The sequence below is a fragment of the Nerophis ophidion genome, linkage group LG09, assembly GCF_033978795.1.
Source record: "Nerophis ophidion isolate RoL-2023_Sa linkage group LG09, RoL_Noph_v1.0, whole genome shotgun sequence".
Taxonomy (NCBI): Eukaryota; Metazoa; Chordata; class Actinopteri; order Syngnathiformes; family Syngnathidae; genus Nerophis; species Nerophis ophidion.
The window spans coordinates 49,583,019-49,607,814 of record NC_084619.1 but is presented as its reverse complement, the minus strand read 5'-3'; the positions used below and the strand labels follow the sequence as shown (position 1 = coordinate 49,607,814).

The 24,796-nt window shown below is 39.8% G+C and overlaps 1 protein-coding gene across 2 annotated transcripts in view; it reads left to right on the top strand.

The window, feature by feature from the left end:
- Positions 1–24,796, top strand: part of piezo1 (piezo type mechanosensitive ion channel component 1 (Er blood group)) — a 199,556-nt gene that overhangs the window by 30,428 nt on the left and 144,332 nt on the right. Inside the window, exons 2-3 of one of the 2 annotated variants that reach the window (XM_061911143.1) lie at positions 22,317–22,412; positions 24,356–24,521. In XM_061911143.1, coding sequence (XP_061767127.1) covers positions 22,317–22,412; positions 24,356–24,521 — 262 coding nt within the window. The remainder of the gene's footprint in view (positions 1–22,316; positions 22,413–24,355; positions 24,522–24,796) is intronic. The other variant, XM_061911144.1, reaches the window with a different exon arrangement.

Below are 24,796 nucleotides of genomic sequence, written 5' to 3'. Positions count from 1 at the left end.
TGGTAAAACTATTCAAATTGGTTGAGAAATGTGGGAATTCCATCCATCCATCCATCCATTTACTACCGCTTAATCCCTTTTTGGGGTCGCGGGGGGGCGCTGGCGCCTATCTCAGAATTGTGCTACTTAAAAAAATGGCTAAATGTGCAAAATGTCCTCCAAAAAACGGCAATTGTGATTAATATGGGATATTTCTAATTTCTATTTTTTGGGGGAGCTCATGATTCCCGGTCTAGCCAAATTATTTCATACTGTAACGGTTCCGATCGCATGAAAACTGTGGGCTGTGGAGCGCGCCAAAGTCTTGCGGTGGGATAATAATAATAAATAGATCGCTTTTTGGTGTAGAGCTTGAGCATTAACACAATTATTCAGCACACGCAGCATGATTTACTAAACTACAAAGTGATTGCGGCACCTTTAAATAGCGTCTTTATTTGAATATCTGAAAGCCAGGTGCAATGTAGCTCAGCTTTATGCACAGATAGCTGCTGTTATTGTAGCGAGAAGAAGGCATGGATGGAATGACAGACGACAGAGAGAAAGAATCTTCATTGCGCGTGTCAACATTTTTGGACTACCAGAAACAAAAATAATAAAGACATGTCGTCTTTCCAGTAATGCAGTTTTTGAGCCACTTGATGAACTAAGGGCTGATTTGGAACCATTTACCAAAAGAAGTCATTCTATAACTCCTTTGGAAGAAGTTCTTGCAGCTGGATATTTCCAGTGTACAGTCGCAATTGGCGACGTTTTCTCTTGTGTTGGATGCTATGTCACGCAGGATAGGCAAGTATATCCAGTTCCCATGTACTCAAGACCAAGTACTACACAAATCATGCTTTTATGCAGTTGCTGGCTTCCTCAAAACAATAGGTGCGTTAGATAGCGCTCATGTGCAACTTTTTCCCCCCTCAGGTCAAGAACACGTGTACCGAAATCGCAAGCACACACGTTTGTTGAATGTCCAAGTTGTGTGTGACTCAAAAGGATTAATTATAAATATTGTGGCAAAATACTCAGGGTGAACACACATCTCACTCATCCTCAGAAACAGTGGGCTTTGTTCTAAGTTGGGAGATGGTGAATATGGAGATACCTGGCTCTTGGTTAAAATGAGTAACATTAAATTTGAATAATAAATCATTGGTGATATTCTCTCTTCAAGGCAACATTGCGTACCACATTCACCACTTCCTATTAACCCTTTTTCTCAATCCTACCACTGAGGCAGAACTTCGCTATAATAGTGCTCGCATTAGGACAAAAAATCACGGTGGAGCACACCTTTAGCGTGCTAAGAAGTCTGTGTTGTCTGTTGCATGCTGCTGAACAAAGCAAAACATCAAAGAATGGCGCTTGTTGTGATCTGTTAAGAATAAAATGACGGCTGGCCACACGCAGGCCAGATTGATGCTACGGTACTGCAGACACCGGCCAATCTGATTCAAAGCCACTTCCCAAGAGCCAGTTAAGGATTGCATTTTTTATGAAATCAAACAAGGCACAAGTGGCAACGAATGTATTTAAATATTGTGGCATGGTTTAAAACCAAAAAAATGTACTTTACAGCCATCAAAGAACAGAAAACTGATAAATAATAATTACTAAAACATTATGTTTGCGTGCCTTTCACAATTTTTTTTCTTAGACCGAATTCTTTAATCGGGGTTTTGCGTTTGTGCAGGTTGCACTGCTGTCCAGCCATCAAATCAAATCAAATCAAACTTTGTTAACATAGCGCTTTTCATACATAAAAGAAATGCAACACAAAGTGCTTTTACAGAAAACAATACACCGATGACCTACAGCAGTGGTCCCCAACCACCGGGCCGCGGCCCGTGGCCCGATTGGTACCGGGCCGCAGAATAATTTTTTTATTAATTTTTATTTAAAACAAATAAATAAATAAAAAATATATTTTTTAAATTTTTTAATTTTTTTATTAAATCAACATAAAAAACACAATATATACTTACAATAAGTGCACCAACCACAAAAACCTCAATTTTCATGACAAAAACGTCCCTTTTTCATGACAAAGAAAAAATAAAAATAAAAGGATCCCCCCCACACTTCCCCACCCAGGCCGCGGGACATACTGTTAAGCGTAGACCGGTCCGCGGATAAAAAAAGGTTGGGGACCACTGACCTACAGTACATCTTCCATCATTGCGCACACAAATACCAAACACAAACACACACACACACATGGCTGAGTCCAGAGGAGCCAGGTGAGAAAGCACTTTCACAGGAGACATCTTCCCAAGGAGGGCATCAGACCACGGCCACCAGGACTCTGACACAAAGCGCCCCCACAGCACGGCCGATGTCATCTCCCTCTGAGGAACGCTGAAAAGTAAAAATCATAAAACCTGTAAAATAGTAAAAACCATGAGTAGAGATAAAGAATACAATACAAGTAAGACATCCATCATCCATTTTATACCGCTTGTCCCTTTTGGGGTCGCGGGGTGTGCTGGAGCCTATCTCAGCTGCATTCGGGCGGAAGGCGGTGTACACCCTGACAAGTCGCATCTCATCACAGGGCCAACAGATAGACGGACAACATTTACACTCACATTCACACACTAGGGCCAGTTTAGTGTTGCCAATCAACCTATCCCCAGGTGCATGTTTTTGGCGGTGGGAGGAAGCCAGAGTACCCGGAGGCAACCCACGCAGTCACAGGGAGAACATGCAAACTGTAAACTCCCCACAGAATGATCCCGAGGCAAGGATTGAACCCAGGACTACTCAGGACCCTCATATTGTGAGGCACATGCGCTAACCCTTGTACCACCGTGCTGCCGAAAAAAATTGTTGATACATGGGTTTGGCTTTGCATAGTAGAGTTTTAACTTGCACTTACAGATGCAAGTAGTTACTGACAGTGGTTTTATGAAGCGTTCCTGAGCCCATGTGGTGATATCTTTTACACACTGTCGGTTTTTGATGCAGTACCGCCTGAGGGATCAAAAGTCCGTAATATCATCGCTGACGTGCAGTGATTTCTCAGATTCTCTGAACTTTTTGATGATTTTACGGACCGTAGAGGTAGAAACCCTAAATTCCTTGCAATAGCTCGTTGAGAAATGTTGTTCTAAAACTGTTGGACAATTCTCTTACAAAGTGATGACCTCACCCGCATCCTTGTTTGTGAATTACTTAGCATTTCATGGAAGCTGCTTTTATACCCAATCATGGCACCCAACTGTTCCCAATTAGCCTGCACATTTGTGGGATGTTCCATTTAAGTGTTTGATGAGCATCCCTCAACTTTATCAGTATTTATTGCCACCTTTCCCAAATTTTTTGTCACGTGTTGCTGGCATCAAATTCTAAAGTTAATGATTATTTGCAAAAAAAACAATGTTTATCAGTTTGAACATCAAATATGTTGTCTTATGTAGCATATTTAACTGAATATGGGTTGAAAATGATTTGCAAATCATTGTATTCCGTTTATATTTACATCCAACACAATTTCCCAACTCATATGGAAACAGGGTTTGTAATTAATATTAGGTAAAAGCCAAATCAAAATGTTGGTCTTAAGCCTGCTGTTAAAAACATGAACATTCTCCGCAGCCCTAAGGTCCTCAGGCAAGCAGTTCTATAGACGGCGGCCATAATAGTGGAAAGATGTCATCTCGTGACTTTGTGTCCTGACTTTTAGAGAAAATAGGAGATTAGTGCTGGAAGATCTCAGGACCCACAAAGGTTCATAGGGTAAAAGCCAATCTGAAGAATAAGAAGGCACAATACCATAAAAACAACAATTATAAACCATAAAAAGAAGCTTAAAATTGATCCTGAAACACATGGGGAGCCAATGCAGAGATTTTAAAACTGGTGTAATGTGAGCCCACCTTTCCAGCCATGCGTGATTGCTCTCCTGCGGTTGCTTTCTTGAAGAAACACTGCAACCAGACGACCTCCTAACTGTTGCCGGGGCATTGACGGCCATTATCAACACCCACACCGCACTGATCAGCTGCCTCGTGTGCGCAGCGATAGCCCACGTGTCACGGCGTAGTGCTCACGCTAGACACAGCCCTCACCTCCTGGGCACTGGCCTGTAACTCATCAGTTTGTTTTTTGTTGCTCCGGCAACTCCAGATTAACATGTTCATAATCTGATAGATGTCTTCGGGCCCTGCAGAAGACGTGCCTAGTTTTGGTTTATTTAACGAGTGCGGCGGGGTTTGTCAGTCACATAAGGATTCTACATTTAAGACTAAAAACATAGTTCAACAAAGCATAAGCTACACTTTACAGAATATGACATTTTTTTGAGATACTTAAAGCACATTTTGTACAAACAAATTGGGTTGCATTCATTCAATTTAATTAAATGGGTCCATTATAAGAAATCGTGTCTTTGTTATGGACGTACCTTGGTCAGCGATCTGGTCCAAAGAGTCACATCCCAGATTCCAACAATCTGCTTTTCCAAGAACGACAGCTGAACATGTTGCTCAATTTGGGAGAGCGATACCTCTTCTGTCGATCCCCTGCCTGTTTTTTTTTTTTTTTTTTTTTTGTAGAGGATTGGTTGAAGTAATTTTTTTTGTTTTTTTGGGGGCGGCGTGGCGTAATGGGTAGAGCGGCCGGCCAGAAATCTGAGGGTTGCAGGTTCACTTCCCAACTATTGACATCCAAAAAATTGCTGCCGTTGTGTCCTTGGGCAGGACACTTCACCCTTTGCCCCCGATGCCGCTCACACTAGTGAATGAATGATGAATGAATGATAGGTGGTGGTCGGAGGGGCCGTAGGCGCAAACTGGCAGCCACGCTTCCGTCAGTCTACCCCAGGGCAGCTGTGGCTACTGATGTAGCTTACCACCACCAGGTGTGAATGAATGTTGAGTCCCACTTCTCTGTGAGTGCTTTGTGTTTAGAAAAGCGTGATATGAATCTTAAGTTATTATTATAAATCTAAGTTATTATTTTCTTCTTCTGCCTAGATCTTGTCACTTTTTTAATGTCTTCTACAGATCTCCTCACTTTTCTTACATAATTAACTTTTTTGCAAATTGCCTCCCATAATGCCTTTCCTCCAGCACCGCTAATATTTCTCTGCTGAACATGATCCATATATGAATTACCGTATTTTTCGGACTATAAGTCGCAGTTTTTTTCATAGTTTGGCCAGGGGTGCGACATATACTCCGGAGCGGCTTATGTGTGAAATTATTAACACATTACCGTAAAATATCAAATAACATTATTTATCTCATTCGCGGGAGAGACTAAGAAAATGTCAGCAATCGTCACACACGTCAGTAATCATCACGTACACGTCAACCAATAAAAATTTGGCGGGGGAGGGTCAACCGGTTCAACCAGCCCGTGTCTTCTCCACCCCCCACTCCCCATCACAGCCACCCCTTCTTCTGCTCCCCTCAACGCACCTCCCCCCAGCAATGGCAGCACACCCCTCCACCACCTCTACGCAGACATTAGTCATCTCTGCGGACCAGGTCAGAGGTCAACTGAGGAAGCTACAGCCAAGGAAAGCAGCAGGCCCAGACAAGCTGTGCGCCCGATTCCTGAAGACCTGTGCTGCAGAACTGGGTGAACCACTTCAAAGGATCTTCAACCTTAGCCTGCAGCTGGGAAGAGTGCCCACCCTCTGGAAGACGTCATGCATCGTTCCAGTTCCCAAAAATAATTGCCCCCGTGAGCTGAACGACTACAGACCAGTGGCGCTCACCTCTCATCTAATGAAGACATTGGAGCGGCTCTTTCTCAGCCTCCTCAGACCACAGGTGCAACATGCCCAGGACAGCCTGCAGTTTGCGTACCAGGCAGGCGTTGGTATGGAGGATGCTATCCTTTACCTGCTGCACCGAGCCCACTCACACCTGGATAAGGGAAATGGCACTGTGAGGATCCTGTTCCTGGACTTCTCGAGTGCCTTTAATACCATCCAGCCCCGCCTCCTCCAGGACAAGCTCTATAAAATGCGAGTGGACCCCTGCCTGGTTGCCTGGATTTCGGACTACCTCACCGACAGGCCACAGTACGTCAGACTGAAGGACATCACGTCTGACACTGTGATCAGCAGCACCGGAGCACCGCAGGGAACGGTGCTGGCCCCTCTTCTCTTCACCCTGTACACCGCTGACTTCTGCTACAACTCAGAGCTGTGTCACATCCAGAAGTATGCGGATGACACAGCCATCATCGGGTGCATCAGGGACGACAGAGAGGAGGAGTTTCGGAACCTGGTGAGGGACTTTGTTGTCTGGTGTCACATGAACCTCTTGCAGCTCAATCCGTCAAAGACCAAGGAGCTGGTCATTGACTTTGGGAGGTCGAGTCCACGGTCACAACCTATTGTGATCGAGGGAGTTGAGGTACAGACCGTGGACTTATTCAAGTACCTCGGGGTTTGGGTGGACAATAAGCTTGACTGGACTGTTAACACGGACCTCCAGTACAAGAAAGGACAGAGCAGGCTGTACTTCCTCAGGAGGCTGCACTCCTTCAACATTTGCAAAAAACTCTTGTGGATGTACTACCAGTCTGTGGTTGCCAGTGTTCTGTTCTGAATGGTAGTGTGCTGGGGGGGCAGTACATCTAAGAAGGACAGCTCCAGACTTGAGAAACTGATCAGGCGGGCCGGTTCTACAATCGGAATGAAACTGGACTCATTGGTGATAGTGGCAGAAAAGAGGACTGTTGACAAACTAGTGAGCATCCTGGATGATGCCGGTCACCCTCTGCATAGCGTTATCAGTAGCCAGAGGAGCCTGTTCAGTGCTGGACTGCTTCATCCCAAGTGCAGGACTAATAGACTCAAAAACTCCTTTGTCCCACACGCTATTAGACTGTACAACTCCTCTCTGGGGCGGGGGATAGCGGGGGGTACTAGGATGACAGGGGATGCAAAACAATAACAGTGTAATACGTTTTCATAACATGGTCACTACTGCCTACTTTCTCTTGTTATATTCTTATTTTACTGTTATATTTTTATTCCCATTGTTGCTTTTTATTTTTTATTCTTATTGTAATATTTCTCTATTTTGTTTCCATTTAAACCCCCATTATTTACTTTAAAAAACAAAATTGATCTCAACTCTGTACACCGTTGCTGGAATTTTAATTTTCCTGAAGGAACTCTCCTGAAGGAATCAATAAAGTACTATCTATCTATCTATCTATAGCAGAAGTGCATTGTGGGTCATGGAATGCTAACTGCTATATGCCACTGCCGTAGCTATTAAAGTGGATCATTTCAACGTTGGTGGTAACTCATAAAAACTGAGAAGGGCTGAACAAAAATTGAACCGAAAAGGAAATCATGTACTGCAGATTACAAGCTGGACGTAGTGAAATATGCAGCAGAAAACGACCAGAGGAAGCGGCGCATACCTTTGGAGTTGGCAGAGTTGTTTAGAAGCGACATCGAGGAAGAAGATTTCTTCGGATTTATCGATTAGGAGTGACAGATTGGTTGGTAAACGTATAGCATGTTCTATTTGTTATAGTTATTTAAATGACTCTTGCCATAATATGTTACGTTAACATACCAGGCCCCTTCTCAGTTAGTTTTTTATTAGTCATATAACGTACACTTATTCAACCTGTTGTTCACTATTCTTTATTTTTTTTAAATTGCCTTTTAAATGTCTATTCTTGGTGTTGTATTTTATCAAATAAATTTCCCCCAAAAATGCGACTTATACTCCAGTGCGACGTAGATATGTTTTTTTTCTTTCTTTACTATGTATTTTCGGCCGGTGCGACGTATACTACGGAGCGATTTATAATCCGAAAAATACGGTATGTTTTTTTTTAAAGTCATCAGCTTGAAGCGTCCCTCCATCTCTGACTCCCTTGTTGTCATGCGGCGCGCATCTGTTATGATTTTGCCTACTAGTTTCGTTAACCCGCCTTATCTTGCCTCTGATTGGCCAGACCGTAATGTTTCGCCCTAACCTTCGCCAATGGTGATTTGTGACTCAAACAAACAACAACCAGTCATCATGGAATTTCTCCGTATGTATGGATGTTCTCAGTCATCTAGGTCAGTGGTTCTCAACCTTTTTTCAGTGATGTATCCCCTGTGAACATTGTTTTAATTCAAGGAACCCCTAATCAGAGCAAAGCATTTTTGGTTGAAAAAAAAAGAAATAAAAAAGGAAAATACAGCACTATGTCATCAGTTTCTGATTTATTAAATTGTATAACAGTGCAAAATATTGCTCATTTTTGTAGTGGTCTTTCTTGAACTATTTGGAAAAAACGATAAAAAAATAAGTAAACATTTTTGGAAAAATAAACAAGTGATTCAATTATAAATAAAGATATCTACACATAGAAGTAATCATCAACTTCAAGAGCCCTCTTTGGGGATTGTAATAGTAATCTGGATTCATGAACTTCATTCTAAACATTTCTTCACAAAAAAATAAATCTTTAACATCAATATTTATGGAACATGTCCACAAAAAAATCTAGCTGTCAACACTGAATATTGCATTGTTGCATTTCTTTTCACATTTTATGAAATTACATTCATATTTTGTTGAAGTATATTTCAATAATTATATTTATAAAGGATTTTTGAATTGTTGCTATTTTTATATTTAAAAAAATCTCATGTACCCCTTGGCATACCTTCAAGTTCCCCCAGGGGTACGCGTACCCCTATTTCAGAACCACTGATCTACGTCATAGGATTTTCTCCGTATTTTTTTTTTTTGGAGCTGGCCTGGATTCGCAGTCCATGTTCTCTTTTTGTAGTTTGTAGCTTTGATGTAAGCTACCTCGCTACATGGGTCTAAAAATAGCTAAGCTACAGAAATCGCTCCTCGTTCAAAAAGTAGTAGAGCTTCCACCAAGCTACTGGGAAATGTAGTTAAGCTACGTAGTTTAGCTACATGTAGCTTGTTACTGTCCATCACTGGATATGCCACATACTGTATGTACTGTACATGCAACTAATTAGCAATAGCAATCAGGTCGATTTTAACACCTCCAAATTTGGCAATCCAAACTGAAATTAAGATGCACATTACAATCAAACAGCTAATATGTAATAAGTACAATACTTCTGTGCAAACACGTTGTGGGGCTCAACAAAATACACAACTGGCCCCTTCATCTTAATGGCAAACAACTACTTCCTGAGTCTGACAACAGTTGTCGCAGTGATTTTATACTGGTATAATGCACTTTATATTGGTATAATTCATTATACCAATATAAGTTATTATACCAATATACACATTTGACATTATCTTATTTACCATATTTTTTGGACTATAAGACACACTTATAGTCTTAATCCTTTCATTTTCTCAAAAATTGGCGGTGCACCTTATAACACGGTGTGCCTAATGTACGGATTAAATCTGGTTTTGCTAACCGACATTGGGACGATTATATTCGGTACATGGTGTAGTAATTGTCATGATTTGTGGTCCGGATCATGTTTTCGTTATGTTCTGTTAGTTTATCTCCATTAGTTCCTGTATTTTGTGCACTCTTGTTTTGTTTTGGTTGCCATGGTTGCATGTGATTTTCCCCTGCCACTGGTGTTCGGACGTTCACCTGGCTATGATCAAGAGACTATTTAAACCGCCTTTACCAGTCAGTCGGTCCGGTGTCATTGCTCGTTTCAGGTCTGATTTCATAGTTTATGCTAGTTGTTTCATGCCACAGTTTCATGTTTGTTTCTTGCTATGCTAAGTATTTACTTGTTTTCCGTTTTTTGTACGTTTTTGAGAAAAGATAATTAAATATGTTCCTACCTGCAAGCCTTGTCCGGAATAGGCCGTTTGCATTCCGGGAGAACAAATCTGTCAGTAAGCTGCGACCACCCTTCGTTATGACATTAATACGTGTGACCTGTAGATGGCAGTCACACATAAGGGATATGTGTTGACATGCAGGTTGACGCCTGTTCAATAAATGACGCTAGCATTCTACATTTTCCAAGGTATATTATGCTAGATCCACTCAACGTCCATCGCACCAGTCGCCCAAGGGGCTCAAACCCCTCACAGAAGTTATTATACACAACCTAAGTTGCACTCAACTTGCAAAGCTAAAGGTTAAAATGAAGTATTTCACATCTGTAAAGTGTATATAAGGCATACATGCATTCAGCCAAAGAGCTGTGTAGAAATTACAACAGATGTGGGGGTAACCCACATCTGCGGTCCCCTCCGAGGTTTCTAATTGTTATTCCATTGGGTTGAGTTTTTTCTTGTCCAAATGTGGGATCTGAGCCGACGATGTCATTGTGGCTTGTGCAGCCCTTTGATACACTCATGAATTAGGGCTATATAAGTAAACATTGATTGATGAAAATATTTAAGGTTCCTCATTGTGCCCATTTGGTTGAATTTTTTCTTGCCCTGATGTGGGATCAGAGTTGAGGATGTCATTGTGGTTTGTGCAGCCCTTTGATACACTCATGATTTAGGGCTATATAAGTAAACATTGATTGATGAAAATATTAAAGGTTCCTCTTTGTGCCCATTTGGTTGAGGTTTTTTTTGCCCTGATGTGGGATCAGAGCCGATGTCATTGTGGTTTGTGCAGTCCTTTGAGGCATTTGTGATTAATGGCTATATAAATAAACTTTAGATTATTGATTGATATGGTGCAGAGATGCCCATGATTTCAGCCTATCAAATCTTCTCTTGGACAACTAATTTTTGACCTCGGCATTTGGTCAAAATGCCACTGGGTTCTATTTCCGTGCAGTGTTAAGGTGTCACTAATAACGAATGTAGGTCACTGCAGGCACAAAGTGGGCAAAATGTTGGGGAGAGGTTAGTTGTGGCCTGGGGCTCAAGCCGGCATCGGTCAGACGGAACCTCATAAAGCCTGTGACAGGTGCAGCACATTTTCCAGGTCAGCACTCATTGTTGGGCTAATGAAGAGTTCAAGTACAAAAACTGATAAACGCCATCCTGCCAATTTTGAGCTGTGAGTACCAACCACTAAACAGTTTAAACCATTCTCTACAAGGAGGTAAAATCTATATTTCCGCTAAAGCGACTTACATTTCATTGTTGAAAATTCAGTTTAACTTCAGAAAGCGACCACCGCCCTGCTCTCTTTGTGGCACAAACAGAGAAATCCGTTAGGACCAATCCTTGCATCGAAATTTGATGACATCATCCAACATCAGCCCCTATTTTTACTCGCATCGTGTCTGTTTTGTCGTGATTGTAACTAAATTAAACATCAATAATGAGTAACTTTAGTTAAATTTGTGAGCGTTTTGTGCCTTTGCCTACTGGACACAACAAGTGATGCTTACCTGATAAATCTAAGCCAGGGCTATTTCACTACATCATGAAGAGGGCCGCAGTTTCAAGAGCCCAAGGACTAAGAGATCGGACAACGAAATGTGGATTTTTCTTTAGAAATTGCCTCTGCAGGTTATATTCCTGTGTAACTGTGTTTACTTAATTGCAAAATAACACGTCAGCTTTCACACTGCAAAATTCATTATTCTTCCCACGTTACTCGTTTCAGGCGTGTGCAGCAAGTGAACAATATGAAGAAAAAGAAGCTGTAGTGTTTGTTGAGAATTTATTTGTTTTCTTTTGGATCCGTTTTCTTCTTTAATTTCATTTCTTTTCACATCTTCCTCCATTTAGGTTTGTAAGACTTGAAAAACATAAACATAATTATAATGTACATTTTGTATTTTGCATAATGTCCATTGTGTATTTTGCATAAATAAAATAGATGCTTGAGTGTTAATATATTCACACAATAAACTACAAATGTTTACACAAATAGAAATGACACAACTTTCACACACCAAACATTGAATGTGACTTACCACTATTACGATGTCGCTCTATACTGGTCAAATTCAGCACTATATGTATTTAACAAGGTTTGATCGTTACTCTCCGACAAAAAACAACACAATACAAAATACATCACAAAGTCAGCCATTTTAATACAAAACAAACTAAAAATATTTTTGCACAAATTATATCTACTTACAAATGTTTCATAATGAAGCTTATTGGGTGGGATTACTACCGTTGTCGCTGCTTGTCTGGATTAATATGTCCGTCGCTTAAAAAGTCAGCCAGAAAACAATGACTCGAGCACTTGCTCAGAGCAGAACGTTCTAGGGATGTCCCGATACAGGTTTTTGCACTTCCGATCCGATACCGATATTGTTTTTGCACTTCCGATCCGATACCGATGCTGGCCTATCCGAGCATGTATTAAAGTTTAAAGTTATTTAGCCTACTTAGTTGTCAGATTAATGTTGAAAAGGGTTTTAGTACTCTTAATAACTAGCCAGCTGAATTAGGTGAGTATGAATAATACACAATGGTTGGTATTCAAGGATAAACTCAAAATAGAAAAAATTATACATGACAAACAGAAATGGCATCATTAAACAGTAAAAAAGTGAACAGTATAAAGTGCAAATAATGCTGTAAACATTATTTAAAAAAGCAAAACACACAAACAACCTGAGTGGGATAAAATGTCTATAACTCAGCATCAATATTTGCTCTTGAACAGGTGTAAACTTAAAAAAAAAAAAAAACTATCTACACACTCCTTTCAGTTGTTTGCCCCAGTCAGGAGGGGCAAACAGTTGAAGTCCAAGCATACTGGGGAGATTCTTTCTAACAAAGACGAGCACTTCAAGATGCTCAGGTGTCAGCCTCCTCCTGTGTTCATCTATGATGAGTGCTAAAGCCTCTCACTCTCAAGAGTCATTAAAATGTCTTACAACTTTACCACCACGCTTGACTTTATTGTGGCATGTTTTGCACTCCACCTCTTCATCTTTTTCTTTTTGTACGGTAAAATAATCTCACACAGATGACATTTTTACCGTAACTTTTAATTCACATGGCCGTCTAACAGTTAGAACACAGACCTGTGGATGTGTTGAAGCCAAGTTGTGCTGGAAAATGCGGAACGAAGCGTAGCGCGAAGCAGAAGAGTGGAATGTATTATTTAAATCGGTGCGTTGAAAACACGGACCGGAGTTTAAAAAAAAAACTGGATCTGGATCGGCATTTTCCCGTGCCTTGCCTATACGCATTTTTTGGCAAATATCGGCGGCCAATCCGATCAAAATATCGGATCGGGACAACCCTAGAACATTCATACTTTGTTGTCCAATCGTTAGAAATTTGATTTTCAAAATGTATTTTGATTTTTTTCCAGGGTTGAATGAGTAGTCACCCCACTGCTGCTTCATTGTGACACATGTGCTTCGCTGTTACCCCCTGTGGCTGGCGGTAGTACTGCATACATGATTAACCCTAGTTTTAATGGTTTCATCAAGCCTATTTGGGTGATGTTTGGTGGGCTAAATGAAAAGCTTTGGCAGGCCGGATGTGGCCAGCAGGCCGCCAGTAGAATAGTCCTGATCCAAGTAATCTGTGGGAGCAAGAAAGGTCAACACAGTGCGGTGGGAAAATGCTGTCTATTGCCTGTGTACATAATGTACAGGATACGTGTGTACTCATACTTGCTCGAATGACTGACTTAATCCTGTATTTACTCTGCTGTTGTCTTGTGATGCAGCTGTCAATGTAATGAAGTGAAGTGAAATGAATTATATTTATATAGCGCTTAGGGAATAAGCAGTAGAAAATGGATGGATGGATAGCGCTTTTTCCTCCAGTGACTCAAAGCGCTTTACATAGTGAAACCCAATATCTAAGTTACAATTAAACCAGTGTGGGTGGCACTGGGAGTAAAGTGTCTTGCCCAAGGACACAACGGCATTGACTAGGAAGGCAGAAGTGGGGTTCGAACCTGCCCCCCTCAATTTGCTGGCACGGCCGCTCTACCAACCGAGCTATACCGCCTGAAACCCCCTTTCCCCTTCGTTCGTCCAGGGATCAGCAAAAAATGTTTGTTTGGATAAAAATAATTTATTGCAGGGATACAATCAGTATTCTTCTGCAAAGAAATATCTGTTTTCACTCATTTTTAGGGCCAGGCTGTCACCATAAGGATTAGTCTTTTATTGCAAAGTAGTTATCTATTTTTGCTGCAAAATATGTAAAAAATGATCAAAACACCATTTTTGTAATTCATGTGCATTTGTTAAATTGGGAGTGTCAGTTTTTTTGTTGTTAGAAATGATTCAGTTTCAACCTACATTAGTAGGATGGCAGTTCTATGTAAAGCTCCACAAAAAACATGGATTTACTAAAAACAAAGAAAATCGAGGTATCTGTTTTATGTTTGAACTCTTATAGTTCCTTGTTAGTCTAAAGTCATGGAAAATTATGTTCATGCAGAAGCTGTTTAGCAGGGCAGTGAGAAATACTCACTGTCTTTGTGAACTGAGCTGGGTAAAGAATATGGAACATAAGCAAACAGATGTTGCACAGTTTGCTCTAAACAAACTGTGCAACTAAATTGCCAACTAAACTAATTGTATTCAAAAAAGTTTTGGAATGCTGATGACCGATTTTATACTTTCATAGTACTCAGTATTTTCACATACACATATTTATATACAGTATATATCTAACATACTGTTAAACACCTAGTTACACCGATCCTTACACTCACCCACCCACTTCCCCGGTCTGTCCGCTGGAGAGACACCACCTTAACTAACACATTTTCTGGGGGAAACACTGGACTCGCCTCCATCTTTCCAGTGGTTGGCTCCAGTTGTTGTGAAGCTGGCTGTGGCGTGTTCTTTCTGGTGTCACCTCCTGTTTGGGGCGTGGTCCTTCTCACTTCACTTCCTCTCCAAACTGTGTTAGATGTAATTATAAACAGAATACAATGATTTGCAAATCCTTTTCAACCCATATTCAGTTGAATGCATACAAAGGAAAAATATTTGATGTTCAAACTCATAAAAGTATTTTTTTTTTTTGCAAATAATTATTAACTTAGAATTTCATGGCTTCCAAAGTAGTTGGGAAAGGGCATGTTCACCACTGTGTTACATCACCTTTTCTTTTAACAACACTCAATAAACGTTTGGGAACTGAGGAAACTAATTGCTGAAGCTTTGAAAGTGGAATATTTTCCCATTCTTGTTTTATGTAGAGCTTCAGTCGTTCAACAGTCCAGGGTCTCCGCTGTCGTATTTTACGCTTCATAATGAGCCACACATTTTCGATGGGAGACAGGTCTGGACTGCAGGCGGGCCAGGAAAGTACCCACACTCTTTTTTTACGAAGCCACACTGTTGTAACACGTGCTGAATGTGGCATTGTCTTGCTGAAATAAGCAGGGGCGTCAATGAAAAAGACGGCGCTTAGATGGCAGCATATGTTTTTCCAAAACCTGTATGTACCTTTCAGCATTAATGATGCCTTCACAGATGTGTAAGTTACCCATGACTTGGGCGCTAATGCACCCCTATACCACAGATGCTGGCTTTTGAACTTTGCGTCGATAACAGTCTGGATGGTTCGCTTCCCCTTTGGTCCGGATGACACCATGTCGAATATTTCCAAAAACAATTTGAAATGTGCTCTCGTCAGACCACAGAACACTTTTCCACTTTGCACCAGTCAATCTTAGATGATCTCGGTCAGGCCCAGAGAAGCCGGCAGCGTTTCTGGATGTTGTTGATAAATGACTTTCGCTTTGCATATTAGAGCTTTAACTTGCACTTGCAGATGTAGCGACAAACTGTATTTAGTGACAGTGGTTTTCTGAAGTGTTCCTGAGCCCATGTGGTGATATCCTTTAGAGATTGATGTCTGTTTTTGATAGAGTGCCGCCTGAGGGATCGAAGGTTACGGTCATTCAATGTTGGTTTCCGACCATGCCGCTTACGTGGAGTGATTTCTCCAGATTCTCTGAACATTTTGATGATATTATGGACCGTAGATGTTGAAATCCCTAAATTTCTTGCAATTGCACTTTGACAAACGTTGTTCTTAAGCTGTTTGACTATTTGCTCTCGCAGTTGTGGACAACATTTTTTGGGAAGCTGTTTTTATACTCAATCATGGCACCCACCTGTTCCCAATTAGCCTGCACACCTGTGGGATGTTCCAAATAAGTATTTGATGAGCATTCCTCAAATTTATCAGTATTTATTGCCACCTTTCACAACTTCTTTGTCACGTGTTGCTGGCATCAAATTCTAAAGTTAATGATTATTTGCAAAAAAAAAAATGTTTATCAGTTTTAACATCAAATATGTTGTCTTTGTAGCATATTCAACTGAATGTGGGTTGAAAATGATTTGCAAATCATTGTTTTCCGTTTATATTTACATCTAACACAATTTCCCAACTCATATGGAAACGGGGTTTGTAAATGACTGTTGTTTTGTTAAGCTTGCTAGCTAAGTCTTCGTCAATTAGCTCCACAGGGCGAGTCGCTGTCCTGCGTGATAAGTTTTTTTTTTTTTTTAATTTGCTCTTACTCGGAGGGCACAAAACACCAGCTGTCTCCACAATGCACTCTTTTAGAAACTGTACTCGGAAAAAGGCTTACTCATCTTGGCTAATTGAAATGCTAGTAGATAAATTGCCTTTGTACTTGATTCTTGGATTGTAGTTTTGTCGGATAAAATTGTTTTGCTTAGTTTGAACATTAGCTTCCAACTTCTGAGCAGTAGCGGTCCATTCTTGCATTGATTGGTTGTTTGCATTACTAGCGTGCTTGGTGAAGAAATGACGACTTGAGTTGTATTCTTTCAAAAAGTATGTAGTTGTCTGTTGTCCATTCCTTATTAAACACCCGGCATTCACTGTCAACTTTTCCCATTGTTTTAAATTGGTTCTGCTGTCAGAGGGTAGCAGTAGAAAAAAATTTACCTGGGCTGTGCAATCAATCAAGCATACTGCAGTCCTACTGCGCCACTCTGTGGAATTACTCGGTACTACAGGACAAACAATGTGGTCCTCATTTTTTCACAATTTGCTAAATTCTGTTTTATTTTTTGGTGGGCTGGATCAAAAAGACCAACAGGCCGGATTTGGCCCGCGGGCCGTAGTTTGCCCACAACCTGCTATAATATGATTGTTCATGTTTTTCAGTCAGTACAAATTGTTTTTTTATCGCATAGTGTTGTGCATTACAAACTCAAACGTGTTTCGTACTGATGTAGAAGCTAGCTTATATCTTCCCGTACTGTGCTTTTTTGGCTGATATTGAAGCACGCCGATGTGTTACCACGCTCGAAAGCGAGTTTATCAGTGTTCACTCTTACAATAATGATGTCGCTACAGCTTGGTTATTATACAGGTTATGCAAAGTAAATGAAGTCTTGGTAACAGTTTTTGAATGCATTTTTTAATTAATTTAGAGGTAGAATTGATTGCTCCCATGCATTGCTAACTACCTGGAACGAGAAAATTTTACATGTTAGAATGCAAAAAAAAACCCCCAAAAACTTTTGTCTTCTTGTCTCTCATAATGATTGCGCACATCTGCTAAAAGCGACGAAAAGCATGGCAGTGCTAGGAAACTTACCGACTTCATTTGGATTTATCTTTGGTTAAGTGACTTATCGAAACATCGGCCCAGGCATACCAAGCACTCTACCAAGCCCTTATTCTACTGTTTTTTGGTTGTTATTATGATAGTGTAACAATGAGAATGGGTTTTTGTCTCCTCGGTTTGGGTCACGCCAACCTTAGATTAGTTGTGATCTGGTGCTATTTAGAAAATAAAATAAAATACAGGTTTCCAAAAAGGTTTCCTTTTGAAACAAACACATTTGTTTCAAAAGCGAATAAATGGACAAATGAACTATGTTTTTTTGCCTCATATACCACCTTTATATACCTCATATACCACCTGACCTACTCAGTGGCCTTGTGGTTAAGTGTCCGCCCTGAGATCGGTAGGTTGTGAGTTCAAACCCTGGCCGAGTCATACCAAAGACTATAAAAATGGGGCCCATTATCTCCCTGCTTGGCACGCAGCATCAAGGGTTGGAATTTGGGTTTAAATCACCAAAAATGATTCCCGGGCGTGGGACCGCTACTGCCCACTGCTCCCCTCACCTCCCAGGGGGTGAACAAGGGGATGGGTCAAATGCAGAGGACAAATTTCACCACATCTCGTGTGTGTGTGACAATCATTGGTACTTTAACTTTAAGTTAACTTATCTTTATATGGGCACTAATTGTTTTGCTTGTTTTGGCTAAGAGGAAACAGAACAAGGATTGGCCCTGTATACAACTTGAGATAAAGTATTTTATTAAAAGAAACCTCCTTGTACTATAGTAGGCTGACCATATTCTGATATCTCAAAAAGAGGACACGTATATGCATGCCAAGGCGGGCAGCACGCCAAGGCTGGGACTAGGTGAGAATTTGCCAATGATACTTGAACTTGCTTTGTATATAATATATTTATTTAAATAAAGCATTTTTTCTCCTCTGTTGTCAGCAGTGATGGCGCTAGGAATTTTCACAATGGGGTCCCATTGACCCCATCAAGTCATAAAATTGGGGTCGGTCCCACAGTAAATTTTTGGGGTCCCACTTTTTTGTAAGCGTATTTTGAAAACAAATGATAAACATATGCATTATCTTGTTATAGCTCACATTTTATATTGTGTTTTGGAAAAAGGTTGTCATAGATACTTAATTCATTAAAAGAAATAATAGAAAAAGAAGACATTTGTATGCATATGTAAATGTATTCATTTAAAAACATTCATTCTCTTTCTTTTTTCCTTCATGGATATAAACTTTACCGATGCTGGTAGTTTTTTCTATGTTTTTATTTAAGAAGTTGTAGGTGTATTTATTTCAGTATAAAAGTGTAAAAAGTGTTTCGGTTCGGTCATGAAATGATGATAATGGTGTGCCAGGGCATACATACATTTTATATTTAACGCTTAAATCTCTGGAGTTTACATCAACTTCAGATTTATTGCTCATTTCAAAATGTTTTATTTTTTTGATGTTGTTTTTTTTTGTTTGTTTGTTTTCTGCCCTTTTTTGTCAAACAAAACTATGTTTTTTTGGCAAACACACAAAATATGCAAAATCTTCCACCAAAAATATTTTTCAAAGTGGAATATTTGATGTGACATAATCGGGGATGAGGGGGCGGGGGTAGCGGGTAGCGTGAGGTGTTTATTGTCCCGGAAGAGTCAGTGTTGCAAGGGGTTCTGAGTATTTGTTCTGTTGTGTTTATGTTGTGTTTCGGTGCAGATGTTCTTCCGAAATGTGTTTGTCATTCCTGTTTGGTGTGGGTTCACAGTGTGGCGCATATTTGTAACAGTGTTAGAGTTGTTTATACGGCCACCGTCAGTGTGACCTATATGGCTGTTGACCAAGTATGCTTTGATTGACAATCAATCCACTACCTCGCTCTCTCTGTCTCTGCCCCTCCCTCACGAATGTTGCTGCGTGCGCACACATTCACAATTTTTGTTTTTAACCCCTCCGAATCCTGTACATACATTAAAATACACGCAACCTTGACACAAAACGACGGACATTTGAGGCATTTATGAAACCCCGTCCGGACACCCCGGACGGTCCCGCAAAAGAGGACATGTCCGGGAAAAGATGACGTATGGTCAGTCTATACTATAGTGACCGAAATGTGCACTGAAGTGTCTCAAGGCATTCAATCGATCAAAACTGGACTGTTCGGTTTGTCTTAGATGTTTTACCGCTCATCTTAGTAGGCTTCATCAGTTCATGCTCACAGACCTAGAATTGGTCAGATCTAGTCTAGCGACTGGTGCCGAAACCTTAATCCTGGGCAAGGATGCTTTCGCCCTTTTGTAATTGAGAAAAACAACAGTTGAAATGCAAACAAACAATCCTACTGTCAAATCTAATGCCAGTCGTTGAAGTGTAATTTCCCATCAATATAATTAAGGTATTGTGTAGCAGAATGATCGCTGTGGATCGACTACTACCAGTCCAAAATAGTCAGAATTCAGTTGTGCGCAAATGGCATTCTGAAGGTGACCACAATATTTCTAACTCCTGTTATTTGTTGGAGGCTAAATTGCAGTCTTTTAGGAATAGTTGAAAGGAATGTGTTGTATCTGTCCAGGAATGGTTTTTCAACCTTGACAAAGATTGCTTTCCTGACTCTTCTTTTGTACTGCCCTGTTCAGAATCTGTACATTTATGTTGTCAAAGGACTGCGGTTTTCCCTGAGGTGCAGGGAGACAGCTGAGTCTTTGCCTGAACAGTTTGCCCGTCTATGCTGTGCCATGCATTAGCATAGTGGTTGTTTTGTTTCTCCAATATATGAATCAAGGCATTCATAATTAAACTGTAGATTTGTTTTTGTGGGTGTGGGGTGTCCGGTCTTTAGGATGTACTAGACCAGTGGTTCTCAACCTTTTTTCAGTGATTTACCCCCTGTGAAATTGTTTTTAATTCAAGTACCCCCAATCAGAGCAAAACATTTTTGGTTGAAAAAAAGAGAAAAAGAAGTAAAATACAGCACTATGTCATCAGTTTCTGGTTTATTAAATTGTATAACATGGCAAAATATTGCTCCTTTGTAGTGGTCTTTCTTGAACTATTTGAAAAAAATATATATAAAAATAACTAAAAACTTGTTGAAAAATAAACAAGTGTTTCAATTATAAAGATTTTTACACATAGAAGTAATCATCAACTTAAAGTGTCCTCTTTGGGGATTGTAATAGAGATCCATCTGGATTCATTAACTTAATTCTAAACATTTATTCACAAAAAAAGAAATCTTTAACATCAATATTTATGGAACATGTCCACAAAAAATCTAGCTGTCAACACTGAATATTGTATTGTTGCATTTCTTTTCACTGTTTATGAACTTACATTCATATTTTGTTAAAGTATTGTTCAATAAATATATTTATGAAGTATTTTTGAATTGTTGCTATTTTTAGAATATTAAAATCTCACATACCCCTTGGCATACCTTCAAGTACCCCCAGGGGTACGCGTACCCCCATTTGAGAACCACTGTACTAGTCTCTGGGTGTTGCCTCGTTTGACGTGTACGGAGATGTTGTGTTGGTTAAAAACTCTTCTGAGTTTCTCAGCTAGCCCTGTTACATAAGGAATGACCATATTTTTTGTCGGTCATCTTTTTCCTCGTCATCCACTCTGTTCTTATTATCTCTTGAACTGGATGCATTTTTCAAAAAAGACCAGCTGGTGTAACCACAGGTTTTGAGGGCTTCCCTCAAATTCCTATGCTCTTTCTCTTTGGCCTGTAGGTTGTAAGAACCATTATTAGCTCTGTGTTGTAGGGTTCTGATAATGCCCAGTTTGTTTTCCAGTGGGTGGTGTGAGTCAAAAAGTAGGTATTGATCCTTATGTGTGGGTTTTCGGTAAACCCTGACATGGAGGCCCCTATTTTCTCCAATGTGGACATCACAGTCCAAAAAAGGCAACATACCGTCACTGACATCCTCACGTATGAACTTGATGTTTTTGCCCTCTGAGTTAATGTGTTCGGTGAAGGCTTGCTCTTCTTGGTTTCTGATTTTCACCCATGTGTCATTAACATATCTTTGACAATGACTTGGCGCTGTCCCCTTAAAAGAACTCAGAGCTCTCTTTTCCATGACCTCCATGTAAAGGTTTGCTACAATTAGTGATACAGGTTATCCCATGGCACAACCATGTTATTGTCGGTAAACGTTCCCATGAATTAAAAGAATGTGGTGTTAAGGCAAAGTTCCAGCAAAAGGTAAATCTGTTCTGAGTTTAGTGTGGATATATCCTGTATCATCGAGTAGACGTTGCGTTGCCGTCTTCAGTGCATCATGGGTTGGAATACAGGCTAAAAGGGAGGTGATGTCAAATGAAACCATAGTTCTAACCACTCTTAGACTAGATCTGACCAATCTAAGTGTATGAGCATGAACTGATGAAGCCTACTCTGATGAGAGGCGAAACGTCTTCTTAGAAAAACTAAACAATCCAGTTGCAATCGCTTGGATGCCCTGAGATTACAATTACCTGGATGAATGAAAACATTCATAGACGAGCACTAAAGTGCAATATATTATTAATTACATTAGTAACAACTTATTGCATAAAAAATAGTAACATATATAATCAATTGCTTTTGTGATAACCTTTTTAAATAGTAATGAGAGTTTGTGGACACCCTATACAATTAACTTGACGTTCTGGGGGTGGTGAAGTGCCTTTAAGTTACCCTCCTGATAAAACAGTGGGGTAACACTGCAGCAAAGAATGGATTGAGCAAGGATCTCAAATAATATACCAATATGTCACCATGTAGGAAGGGGTATCTGTTTTTTTACAAAGTAGACTGAGGGAACAGAATGCTGACACCCCCCCAACATAATGGTAGGGGAAACACTTGCTATATTATTGGGTAACTCAATTGTTTTATGTCTTTGCAGCTTGTCTACTACGCTACAATGTGCTGTCACTGGCTTACTTTTTGTACCTTCTGTTGCTGCCATGGTTTCTGTGTCCCAACAAACACACCATCAGAGGTAAGACTATTAATGTGTCAGTTCGAGGTATATGGTATATTATGGTTTGTTTCAGACCTGCTACTAAACAATGTACGTTAAAAAACACAGTGTTTTCATTTAACGCTGCACCAAAAAAATGTTTGAATCTATTAATCAATCAATAATCTTTTTGATTAATCAAATCTGTTAATTTAATTTCTTTTTTTATCAAACTTTTTTTTTTAAGTGTAGTGTTACAACAAATTTTACAATTGTATTTCCCAAAAATACACCAACAATTTTCTTAAATGCAGAAACTTTAAATGTCTGTTTGGTCAAGGTTACAGCAAACAATTACTTGAAGGAGAACTGCAATTTTTTAAAATTTTGCCTTTCGTTCACAATCATTATGAGCGATAAGAAGACAAAGGTTTTTGTTTTGCATTCTAACATATAAATTGTTCTGTTCTCGGTAACTTGCAATACAGCTAATTGGAGCAATCGATTCTACCTCTAAATCACTTTAAAAATGCATTCAAAAACTGTCACCAATGCTTTATTTATGTTCCGTAACCCTTATAAAAACCAAGCTGTAGCGATATTGTTATTGTAAGAGCGAACACTGAGGAACTATTTTTCTATCCTAGCAACATGTTGGCGTGCCTCGGTATTATCTGTAAGGCTGACTATTGCAAAAGAACAGTTAGCATTGTGTTGTAAAGCACAACACAATGCGATAGGGCACCAATCTGTACTGACTGAAAAACATGACTAGTCATATTACAGTATCTGTAAAGTATTAGCCCGCATTTCATGTTTTGTTTTTACACAGCTCCCCAGACCGCGTATGTAATGTAGTTGTAATGACACGCATGACGTGCTTCATGTACAATAATCTATATTAATATTTGTACTAACTACATGGACAGTTGTGTGTTGTGTGTGTGTGTAAGCACACCATTTATGTCAAAATAGTTTGTCTCCAAATTCCACATGTAGCTTTGTGTCAACATTGCACCCTCTTCTTCGTGCTCGCTTCTAGAAGTAGCAGTTCATCTGCTGTATGTTCGGCTTCAAAAAGACACGATTGTGAATCCTCGTTTGACCAAAAATAGTCATCTTCGTTGTATGTTACCAAGTCTGCCATGATTAAAACACAGACACAGGCAACTTTGTTTCCGGAATTAGGAACACATTTGTTGCCAGAAGTTTGAAGTGCGCTGCTATGGAAACGGAAATCAATGCACGGAAGAAGTCATTGATTAAAACGATCAAAATACTGTAAATATTAAACTAATTCCATATTGTTATGAATGTGTCTCTTACTACATTATAAATATACTTGCAGCGTGTACTCAAAACGTTGCTGAAGGGATTTGAAGTTGTTTTAGAGGGTTTTGAAGGCTACAACGGTGACTCCCATTAGCTGCATCTTGCAAGCCTTTTTTGTCATTTTTAAAATCGTAAAAAAAAATTAATAAACACGTGTTCTTGTCTCTTATAATGATTGTTAATGATAGGCATAATTCAAAAAAAGTGTAGTATATGAGTCATGGAAAAAAGACTTTTCGAAGGTCTTGGGATTCATTCTTAAGGCTCTGTAGATTGATGAAAGGAGTTTTACATCTGAAAGAAAAGACCGTTCGTGCCCCCAGGCAGGATTAAACTCTGGACTGGCTGGCTCCAATCACAGGGAACATAATAACATTAACATTCACACCTATTGACAATTTTGTCTTTAATAAACTAAAATGGCGTTGGACTTTTGGGTAAAATCGGACAGACTTTACACCCACAAGTTCAGATACAACAGTCAACTCCAGACAGAGAAGTCTGATTTGAGAACCTTGTAAGCTTTGTCTATGAGCACGCGCAAGAGCAATACCAGGAGCATTTTCTTAACTAATTGTGTTTATGTCTATGCAAATGATACATCCTTGATCTTCCACTTCCCTTATTTTTTTCTGTTGTTTTTGTTTTAGGTCACACAGGACATTTCATCAGAGCAGTATTCTGTACCAGTCTATTTTTTGTACTGGGCCATATCTGCTTCCAGACAGTGTTCTACACCTATCCTCCTCTAAACATTGCCATTGGTGATAACTGTTCTCAAGTGGAGATCATAACCAGCCATATAGGACTGTCCAGGTAGGCCAGCATTATCAGTATAAATATTTTTTTTCCTATTATGCTTCTATGGATACACAAATAAACAGTTGTTACATGGCATTAATAGGAAGAAAGTTAAGTATAGTGGACCCCAATTAAAGGGGCCCTATCGTGCAAAGTCAACGTTTCTTACCTACTAGTACCTGCTGTTGAAATTTTGAAATCCAAGCATGGAGGCATCGCGGAGATATTTATTAAAAAAATATTGCCTTCCTTTTTACTTCTGCCAAACGAGCTGTTTAGAATGTGTACAA